Source organism: Culex quinquefasciatus, chromosome 1 (assembly GCF_015732765.1).
Source record: "Culex quinquefasciatus strain JHB chromosome 1, VPISU_Cqui_1.0_pri_paternal, whole genome shotgun sequence".
Classification (NCBI taxonomy): domain Eukaryota; kingdom Metazoa; phylum Arthropoda; class Insecta; order Diptera; family Culicidae; genus Culex; species Culex quinquefasciatus.
The window spans coordinates 128,664,769-128,674,551 of NC_051861.1; the positions used below are offsets into that span (position 1 = coordinate 128,664,769).

Sequence of the window (9,783 nt, forward strand, 5' to 3'; positions counted from 1 at the left end):
ATATTAATTCTGTCCAACCCCTGGGTAGGTACATATTTAGCATTTTCAACCCATATCAAGCGAAAAATGGCTCAATGAGAAGTAATCAAGCAAATTTATATCAAAGCTTTTGCAAAAGAAATTGTCTAAATAGTGAGAATTGGGAAATTCGACGGAATTAAGGCTTAGATTTTATCCTACCAAACATACGTGAATTTCCCATATTTGATTAGAATTGGGTCCTAAAATGAAGCTTATATAGATTGCTGATATTATTGTTTACAGCTATAAAGCTTATTTTTGCAATTCCGTCGTGAAACTACTTACTTTTCGTGCCATTCTTGAACGACGAAATAGCCTACTTTTCTGTACCAAAAATAACAGAATCGAATAGCAACACTTTTCAAAATAAATGCTGAAAAGTTCTACTTTTCAGCACTGAAATGGATGCTGAAAAGTTAAACTTTTCAATACTTGTTTCGAAAAGTAACAATTTTGAAAAAAAAAATGATTTTAACGATTTATTGACAAAATACATGAAAATTTGACTTAAAATTTTACTCAATGGGAGTTTTTTTTAAATTGCAAAAAATGTTGTATGGAACTCGTTGCAAAACTAGATTTTTTTCAGCACTCTTCGTATTTATCCAACTCGGTGAACCTCGTTGGATAAATGTACGACTCGTGCTGAAAAAATCCTCTTTTTGCAACTTGTTGCATAAACTACTATTTTGTGAGTACAATGACCCTTTGTACGACCACAAAGAGTTTAAAATGGGTTTTTAAATCAATTTTTAAAAATTAACCTCGCGGTCCTTCTTTACAGCAAAGCTCCTACTTGACAGCTCGTTCCAAGGGGACCACAGTTGATCCATCGAAAAAATGTTGTCTTGTAAAAAAAAATGCATTAAAATTAAAAAAAAGTGATCAGAAATGGTTTTTGATCATGCTTTTTACCGTTGTACATACAAATTTACATAGGGCTTTAGTACCCAATTGGGGTGCTACTTGTCAGCTCTTTCCAAGGGGATCATAGTTGATCCATCGGAAAAATGCTGTCTTGTCAACTTTTTGTTTCATTAAAATACAAAAAAAGGATCAGAAATGGTTTTTATCGTGTTATTTTACTGTTGTACAACCTTTAAGACTCTATTGAAATTACTATGAGAAAACAAAACTCGCCCTGTTGGGTGATTTCCTCAAGTTTTGGTTCCTCTTCCACACGGCGGAGTTGGCGCACGCGGAAGCAAAATAACGCGACGCTCGTGCGGGCAAAACAACCGCGGGTGGGAGGGGAGTTTGTTTTGGTAGCCGTTTTTGACGTTTCCACCACCATTCGCGGTTTTGACGAGTGCACGCTGATGCGGAGTGGTGCAGATGTCTGGGTGAAAGAAATTTAACGAAGGTTAATGTTGTTTATTTTTGGAAGCGGGTCGTAAAATTTAAGTTTCGTTGAAATTTGTATTATTCATGTCTCATCACGAAAACTTATTTGCATTTTCAGGGCCAAATGTTCGGTGGAGCTCATTAGTTTAAGACGCAGAAAGGAAGTCATTAAAAATTGTGGTTTCAAAGATACAAGACAACTCTCTTTTTGGTGGATCTATCCATTCCAACTAAGTAGGAGACCTCACAAAACAGTGTTAACCGTTGTTAGAGTCGTGTCAACGTATTTTTTTTTTCTAAGAATCATAAACCGTAAATCGTGACCTTCCAACTTCGGAGATAGTAAAATTCGTAGCTGAGTGCTTATTTCATAATTTTTGGAGGTTTGTTTGATTTGCTAATCTTTTGCTTGATATCCGACACGTAATGTAATTTAATTTGTAGTTTGTTGTTTTATTGGGTACATACCATAACTTGTTAGTTAAACTATGTATCAAGTCAAAGCCCTGATAAAAATAAGTTAAGAAAAAATAGGGTATATTCTCAAAACGCATCAATATAAAACAAAGTTTTGTACAGAACATTTTATAAATCGTGATTAATTTTCATTTAATTTTTGTACTTCTGAGATCTATATCCAGAACTATCATTGACTCCATCTAAATATTTCAATAACTTAATTTTAGAGAAACTTTCACAAAGTTACCAACGATGAATCCCTGCCCAGCTTGCAACGCCGTAATCGATGCCGCCGGTTGGCCAATCCGCTGCAGCGGCCAATGTGGTCTGTTTTTCCACGCCCAGTGCGTGAACCTATCGCCGTCCCAGTTTGGCGCGTGGAACGACAAGGTCGGCCTGCTGTGGTTCTGCCTGCAATGTTTTCCAGCGTTCAACCCGGCGGTGGCCGCCATCCGGAAGACTACGGTGGCCCGAGTCGAAGAGCTCGAGTCCAAGCTCAACAGCGGCCTTGGACGATTTGAATCTCTCGTTAAAGGGTTAAGGGGAAATTTGGCGAGCGTGGCGACGGCCAGGGTGGCGGCCGTGAAGCCGCCTCTGCCGACACTTCCGACCGAGATGTGGGAGGAGATCTTCCTGAAGCTGGACCTGTGCACGCTGAAGAAGGTACGGCTGGTTTGTCGCAAGTGGAACGAGATCGTGACCTGCTGTCCATCGTTGTCAAACAGTTACGTGTTGACTATTCCGGCGCCGCCAAAGTTGGAGGACATCGGGACCGTCCGGAGCACGCTGGCTTGCCCGGCTCAATTCTCGAACGTAGCGGTAACTCTTAGGCCGTTTGCAAACCCGGGGCAGAGCGTCTGGTGGAAGTCGGCGTGGCAATCGTTTGGCCAAACTTTGCAAATTTTTAAATTTAAAGGCGATAACGAAACCAACCCCACCATGCTGGAGATGATGAGATGGATGACAAACCTCAAGGAATTCACCTACACCAAGTATGGGTATACAATTCCCGACTACCGAGTCAATGATCTACCGATCAACTTCCAACTAGATAATGTTCAAAAAGTCATACTGAAACAAACGGAGTACAACGTCGGTATGCTTGTCCTTTTCGGAAGGATGTTCCAGAAGTTAAAGGTGCTCAAATTGTACGTTCGAGTGTCTACTGTGTTTATGCACATGCAAGATTATAACCAGAAGGCCATAGATCTGATAAGAGCTAACATTGGCACTTTGGAAGAGCTTAAACTGTGGCCAACAGATAGCATCATAGATAATCTGATGCTTGTTGACGAGCCAAAGTTGAAGCGTTTCACAATTATAAAGAATGACCAAAGCGGAATCACGATCACGCAAGTTGTACAGCTAACCAGACACCAAACCAAGATTGAGCGGCTTAATATAGTGGACGTGTCCATTGAAGACATTTCGGTAAGATGTCCAAAACTTCATATTTATTTAGAAGTTTGAATTAATTCTTTTATTTGCAGGCACTTCGTGAAATTGTACTCAACCTTCCCAACCTGAAAAGTCTAAAGATCTCTCTCCCCGTAAAGGAAGCTGCAATCAACGCACTGCCACCGTTCCTGGCCACGCTGACCAAGCTGGAAACGCTAGGAATCTACAAAACTCTCGATCGAGAACAGCACCAGTATTTGCAACTTGGCGAGCTCGGTTTGCCCAACCTGAAAAAGTTCAAAATGGCCAACACGACGCTTGCAAGAAACTCCCTGTCGAATTTCGCAGCCCGTTGTCCCAAACTAAACTCCATCTTCCTGCAAGACGTCACCATCACGGATTGGGCCGAACTTCCGGCGCTGGTCTCTCGCGCTCCCTCTCTAAAACAGCTTAAACTGGTGCTCGTGAGGGAGGAAGAAAACAACCAGGCCATACCCATCCCACACACCAACCCGCCCACCCAACTGTCCAACCTGCGCCGTCTGTGGATCTCGTGCACCGACATTCCCGACGAAACGCTCCACACCCTAGGCTACCTGTGCCCCCGGCTGGAGCTGTTCCATCTGGCTATCGTCATTCGCCAACTTACGGACGACGCTACCATGGCGGCGCTCTGTCAAACGCTGGAGAACCTGCGAGAGATTAAGCTGTACGGGCTCGATAGGATTAGCGTGCGTACGCTGAAGTGTTTGGTGGATCGCTGTCCGAAGCTGAGCAAGGTGCTGCTGGGCAGCTGTTCGATCGATGAAGACTCGGCGCGGCAAGCGTTGAGACCATTGAAGGGGGTTCAGTTGGTGTACAACTGTGGCGTGTTTAAGGATAAGGAGAGAGTTCGGCAGACCTATGAATTGCCGAATGTGAACAACTGATCGTTTTGTAGAGGCGGAATCTCCTTAAAACATATATTTTCAAAACATTTCTTATATATTATATACTATAAAAATCATTCCCAACATTACTTTGTAAACGTTGCCTTTATGAAACCATTCACTTTTGTTATTGCAGATTTTTCTGTCTTCGTCGTGAATAAAGTATAAAATAATTTTAAATTAGGTTTTTTTTTATCTTCTTCAGAAATGTATATATTTCAATTCTAGATTAAATCACAGACTCCTTATAATTAACCTACACGAAAAACCACCGGCGTGGGTTAACATTTCAAATTTGCAGACCACGTGGTTTATGCACGAGCCCCAGGCGGCGCCGAGTTATAAGCGTTTAGGGCATCTCCACCGCAGAGATCTAAATGCTTGGCAAACCTATCGGTTGGATCCCCAGTTTTAGCTTTGCTCCGTAGCTAATACACGTTTTCGCACCGCTGGGAGCTAATTTGACTACCGAATGAAGCCCACCGCGGGGATCTAATTTATTCATTTTCAAATTCTAGCCGTTTTGTTGATCGAAATCAATAAAACTACATTCTAGCATGATAGAACATGCTTCCAATTGCATTATATGTCCTAATTGTTTGCTTACATCAATAAAATATCCTTTTTTAAATTTTAGAAAGAGTTCATCCGATTTGCTTCCGACATGTTTGCTTGTTTGTTGTTGTTTGTTTGTTGTTGTTTGTTTGTTTTTTTTAGCGATTTTTTGAATTATTTGTATTTGTTTTGGTTGAAGATGCATTTATTTTGAATATCAAATTCGAATGAATATTAAAGAAATCAGTAATTTAGTTCACGATTTTATTAAATTGAAAAGTTGTGGAATTTATATATTTGTTTGTATTTTTTAAATAAAAGATAATCAACCATGAATGTCCAAAATTTAAAAATTTTGAACATTTTTAAATTATGTATAAAATTCAAATATATATCAAGCGAAACAATGTAATTGGTCCAATGTGAGTTAGTAAACAAAGGGTGTATCTTGCTCACGTCTGTGAGGAGTAAGGTAAAATTACGAATACGTTTATTTTTATTATTTATTTTTTTCATTTCATTTCAAAATATTTTCAATGGTGTACCGTAAAGGCTGATACGCAGATCCGAAGGAACCCAAAACTCCATATAAAAAAAGCCCAAGATACGGTCAGGGAAAGGGTCACGAAAAGATTTTTCTTAAGCGGTACGCAGCATAAACGAAAAGTGGCGTTTGACGTTTCTTCGCGCGGTGCTTGTTTGCAATATGTTCTGATGAAAAAATCGAAGAATTGGAATTTTCCTTTTTAATAATCTTGTGTTCGATATAATAATATTTAAAATCCCCGCCGAATCTAAAAATGCAGAATTTTGAAATTAAAAGGACAGATATAGTTTTTTGGTCGAAATGGAGTAAAAAAAGAAGTTGTCTTTATAGCTGTCGGCCCTTGTGTCGGCCACTATTGCTAGTACCAATCAGCAACCTCTGGATTGTGAGTCCAGTGCGCTGTCCAATTGATCCACACAGACGGAATCGAAATTAAGTGAAATTTACAAATTTACGAAAAACCCGAAATTCTAACATTCAAAAACACAATTTTTTTCAAAAATAAAAAAAAATTAATTCAAAATCTGGATTTTGAAAATTTAATAATTTGGGAATTTAAGAATTGGGTACTAAAGCCCTATGCCAATTTTTATGTACAACGGTAAAAAACACGATTAAAAACCATTTCTGATCACTATTTTTCATTTTAATGCAAAAATTTTTTTTGACAAGACAACATTTTTTCGATGGATCAACTGTGGTCCCCTTGGAACAAGCTGTCAAGTAGGAACTTTTCTGTCAAGAAGGACCGCGAGGTTAATTTTTCAAAATTGATTTAAAAATCTATTTTTAACTCTTTGTGGTCGTACAAAGGGTCATTGTACTCAGAAAAATAAGCTTTATCGCTGTAAACAATAATATCAGCAATCTAAGCTTCATTTTAGGACTCAATTGAGGAATTTAAGAACTTAAGAATTTAAGGATTTAAGAATTTAAGAATTTAAGAAGGAGCTTTTCTGTCAAGAAGGACCGCGAGGTTAATTTTTCAAAATTGATTAAAAATCCATTTTAAATTCTTTGTGGTCGTACTCAGAAAAATAAACTTTATTGTTGTAAACAATAATATCAGCAATCTAAGCTTCATTTTAGGACCCATATGCTCGAATTGCTTGTTTTCAAATCCGTATTGGCTCTTTGTTTACAAACTCACATTGACCCAATTACATTGTTTTGTCTGCAAAAAAACCATCCGTCAGACGATTTGCTCCCGGTAGATCCCGGAGCTAACCTGAGCTCGAACCTGAGTTTTGTTTAGATTCGGATGAACACGGATGAACTCGAACCTAAATTAGCTCTCGCACAAGTACCGCGGTGGGCTTGACGCGGGTGCCAAATTAGCTTTGCAACGCAATTAGGTCCCTGCGGTGGAGATGCCCTTATAAGGCATAGTCACACGTCAAAAAACAAAAACAAAGCCAAATACACTCAAACCCCGGTGGTTTGACACCAACTGTTGTCAAACGAACGGGGTCACTTTTTAGTTTGACACCCCTTTTACACGGAGTTCACACACACTATCAAACGTTTGTTTTGATAGTGTCACTCGTCACTTTTTAGTTTGACTTTGACCAACCAACGGGGTACAAACTAAAAAAGTGTCAAACGAAAGTGACCAACCACCAATTTGATATTTGTTTCGGTTTAGCTGTACTGGAAATGATTCCACTTTTATTAACCAAAAAAGGGAATGTGTTTTGGGATGTTTTAACTTTATTTCAGTTGTTTATAATTCAGATAACTTCTTAAAATATACTTAATATACGCAATATTTTCGAGTCTTGTAATAATAATATAGGGTCCGAGACGGAATTCGAGAGAAGCAGCCCAGAACCGAGTTAGACTGCAACGCATCTGGAGATAGCTCATGACCCGCAGGTTGGCCGAGCAGTAAAATGAATAACAACACAGCAAGATAAAATGGAAGTGCTACACGCCGTCGGCTACCCCCTAGGCTTCTTCCTGTCCTTGTACATGGCACAGTTGAAAATCAACTCCGCCCCCTTCAACGGTCTCAACACGTCACGTGCCGAATCTTCATTGATCAGCGCACAATCTCCCAGCAGCAGCTTCTCCACACGGGGACAATTCTCCACTAAACACTCCAACGCCCGTTCGCTCAGGTACTCAAAGTCGTACAGCTTAATCTCGCGCAAATGCTCCAGCGTCGGACACAGCTCCTCCATCGTGCTGTCCCGCAGCCACTCTCGGAAGGCCGGAAAGCGGCTCATGTGCAGCAGCTCCAGCTTCGGACAGAGGTAGCCGACGTTGCGGACAAGTTCCTCCGGGACTTCGCAGCCGGTGAGTTGCAAATGGCGCAGGTTTGAGGTCTGCGTTGGCACGCTCGACAGCACGTCTTGGCCGGGACAGTGCTTCTCGAGGTAAAGCAGCTTCAGCTGGTCCAGCGATGGGGCTCGCGTGACCAACGCCGGAAAGTCGGCCCAATGGATGCGGGCGTTGCGCAGCAAAACGGTGCGAAGTCGGGGACAGCGGGCGACAAAGCTTGGCAGCGAATCTTTGGCAAAGTAGACGAGTATTGCCTTGAAGTTTCTTAGCTTGGGAAGGCTGGCTTCGCCAAAACTGAAGCCGGCTTCTGCGTTTGGAACACTCAACGTGCGAATGCCGAGCGTTTCCAGCTTGGTCAACGTGGACAGGAAAGCGGGAATTGCGTTCAGGGCAGCTTCAGACTCGGGAAGAGAGAACTTGAAGCTTTTCAGATTGGGCAGGTTGCGCACTATGTCGTAGAGAGCCTGTGGATTGGAAAGTTTAGTTAATGTTACAGAAATCTTTCTCCAGAACAACGTTCACTTACCGAAATGTTCTGGAACTTTACAATTATGTGAAGGCGTTCGATTTTAGTTTGGCGTTTAGTCAGTTGAATTATTTTCCCTATTGTTACATTCTCATTGTAATCAAGAGAAACGCGCTTCAGCTGAATCTTATCAAAGTTGGTTAGCACATCGATGATGCGGTTTGTTGGGTAGAGTTTCACCTCTTCCAACGTGTTTTTGTTTGTTCTCAGAAGATCAACGCACTTTTGTTCGTAGCCTCTATGCATCATGAAAATGGGGCCGCATCTTGTTTTGAATTTGATGACCTTTAATTTCTTGAAAATCCTAGCAAAAATGCTTAGCATACCAACGTTCATGTCAGTTTTCTTTAACCACAACCGCTGGACGTGATCTAGTCTAATTGTGGAAGGTATATCATCCATCATTTCGTCCATGCGATCCCTCCAATCGGGTGTTTGAGAGTATGTGAAGTCCTTCAAATTCGGCATATGGCTAAGCATCTCCATCATAATTGGGTTGGTCTCATTCTTGGCTTTACATTTGAGTATCTGAACGGTTTGACCAAACGACTGCCACGCCGACTTCCACCAAACGGCTTGGAATGGGTTCGCAAAAGGCTCAAGCGTAACCTTGACGTTGGTGTATTGGCCCGGGCGAGCTAGCACTTTCCGGAGGTGCCTAATGTCCGCTGCCTTCGGTGGCATGGAAATTTTAAACACATATCCGTTCGATATTGATGGGCAACAGGTGACGATCTCGTTCCACTCGCGACACGTCAGCCGAACCGTCTTCAGCGTGAACAAGTTCAAGTGCTGGAAAATAAACTCCCAAAGTTCCGTTGGCAGTGCGGGAAGAAGAACTTCATCCTTCGGCTTCTGCACCATGTTCGTCCCACTTCCGCTCAACCCCATCAGCAAGCCTTCAACTCGGTCCAACCCACGGTCCAGCTTGGTTTCGAGGTCCTCCACGCGGGTCACCGTACTCTTTCGGATGGCGTCCACCGCCGGGTTGAACTGGGGCAAACATTCCGGGCAGAACCACAGCAGGCCCACCTCGTCGGACCACGCCGAATACTGGGACGGCGTGAGGTGGGTGCAGCGCACGTGGAAGGACAAGCCACACTGGCCGCTGCACTGGACTGTCCACTCGGCGTCGGCGTCGATGCTGGCGTTGCAGCTTCTGCACTGGGTCATACTTGAAGTTGTTGAACGGGAACCTTAAAAATGCATATGGTCACTACAGTTGCAATTTTTGTACTTTTTTTTACGAAGAGCTTCGTCTTAGGGCTCTATACGGGGTGGCAATCGTTCATTCCCATCCCTGGTCGTGCTATTCAAGTATCAAAAGTTCTTCGTCATGATGGGTATCCTTGTAGCATTAACACAGCACCTTTTTTTAAACAGTAAACATATTTTTTAATGATTTTACTTTTAACAGCTTGACTAATTTATCTTCAATTTGTTAACGAACAAAAAAAAACGTACCTTTTCTCAAGTTTCTAGCTAGAACTTAAAATACCGAAGCTAAGACGAAGCTCAAACTAAACACAAATCTAAAATGCTTAGTTAGTCGTTAATCACTCGATTCAGCAGATTCTTTAGTATCAACACACAGGCATGTGAGCAACGGAGGGTGGTTTTGTTGAGTCAAGAATATTTAACGAAACTTAACCCTCAACAGCTAGCGGCCACAAAAATAAGGGACAACAAAATAAAACAGTTACACGCTAATAACAAAACAG

At 41.7% G+C, this 9,783-nt stretch overlaps 2 protein-coding genes across 8 annotated transcripts; one reads left to right on the forward strand and one right to left on the reverse strand.

The window, feature by feature from the left end:
- The first annotated feature begins 1,395 nt into the window (after window positions 1-1,395).
- LOC6041761 lies at window positions 1,396-4,331 on the forward strand. 3 transcript variants are annotated; one of them, XM_038249716.1, is made up of 4 exons: window positions 1,396-1,599; window positions 1,667-1,748; window positions 2,052-3,255; window positions 3,315-4,331. In XM_038249716.1, the coding sequence occupies exons 3-4, from the start codon at window positions 2,077-2,079 to the stop codon at window positions 4,149-4,151; spliced, it is 2,016 nt and encodes a 671-aa protein (XP_038105644.1). In that variant the 5' UTR covers window positions 1,396-1,599; window positions 1,667-1,748; window positions 2,052-2,076; the 3' UTR covers window positions 4,152-4,331. The 3 variants fall into 3 exon arrangements, with proteins under 3 accessions (XP_038105644.1, XP_038105643.1, XP_038105645.1); XM_038249715.1 differs by having other exon boundaries at window positions 1,396-1,748; XM_038249717.1 differs by lacking the exon at window positions 1,667-1,748.
- A 2,580-nt stretch (window positions 4,332-6,911) lies between these two features.
- On the reverse strand, window positions 6,912-9,783 carry LOC119765571. 5 transcript variants are annotated; one of them, XM_038249721.1, is made up of 3 exons: window positions 9,655-9,783; window positions 8,063-9,258; window positions 6,912-8,000 (listed from the first exon to the last, which is right to left on the reverse strand). In XM_038249721.1, the coding sequence occupies exons 2-3, from the start codon at window positions 9,233-9,235 to the stop codon at window positions 7,194-7,196; spliced, it is 1,980 nt and encodes a 659-aa protein (XP_038105649.1). In that variant the 5' UTR covers window positions 9,236-9,258; window positions 9,655-9,783; the 3' UTR covers window positions 6,912-7,193. The 5 variants fall into 5 exon arrangements, with proteins under 5 accessions (XP_038105649.1, XP_038105648.1, XP_038105646.1 ...); XM_038249720.1 differs by having other exon boundaries at window positions 9,527-9,755; XM_038249718.1 differs by having other exon boundaries at window positions 8,063-9,431; window positions 9,527-9,755.

What these genes read in the sequence shown, in the direction of transcription:
- LOC119765571 (XM_038249721.1), bottom strand. Translation starts at nt 9,235, where the DNA reads ATGACCCAGTGCAGAAGCTGCAACGCCAGCATCGACGCCGACGCCGAG. An exon ending in TAAAGTTCCAGAACATTTCG is followed by an intron (nt 8,001 to 8,062) that starts GTAAGTGAACGT and finishes TCCAATCCACAG; the next exon opens with GCTCTCTACGACATAGTGCG.
- LOC6041761 (XM_038249715.1), top strand. Translation starts at nt 2,077, where the DNA reads ATGAATCCCTGCCCAGCTTGCAACGCCGTAATCGATGCCGCCGGTTGG. An exon ending in TGTCCATTGAAGACATTTCG is followed by an intron (nt 3,256 to 3,314) that starts GTAAGATGTCCA and finishes TTTTATTTGCAG; the next exon opens with GCACTTCGTGAAATTGTACT.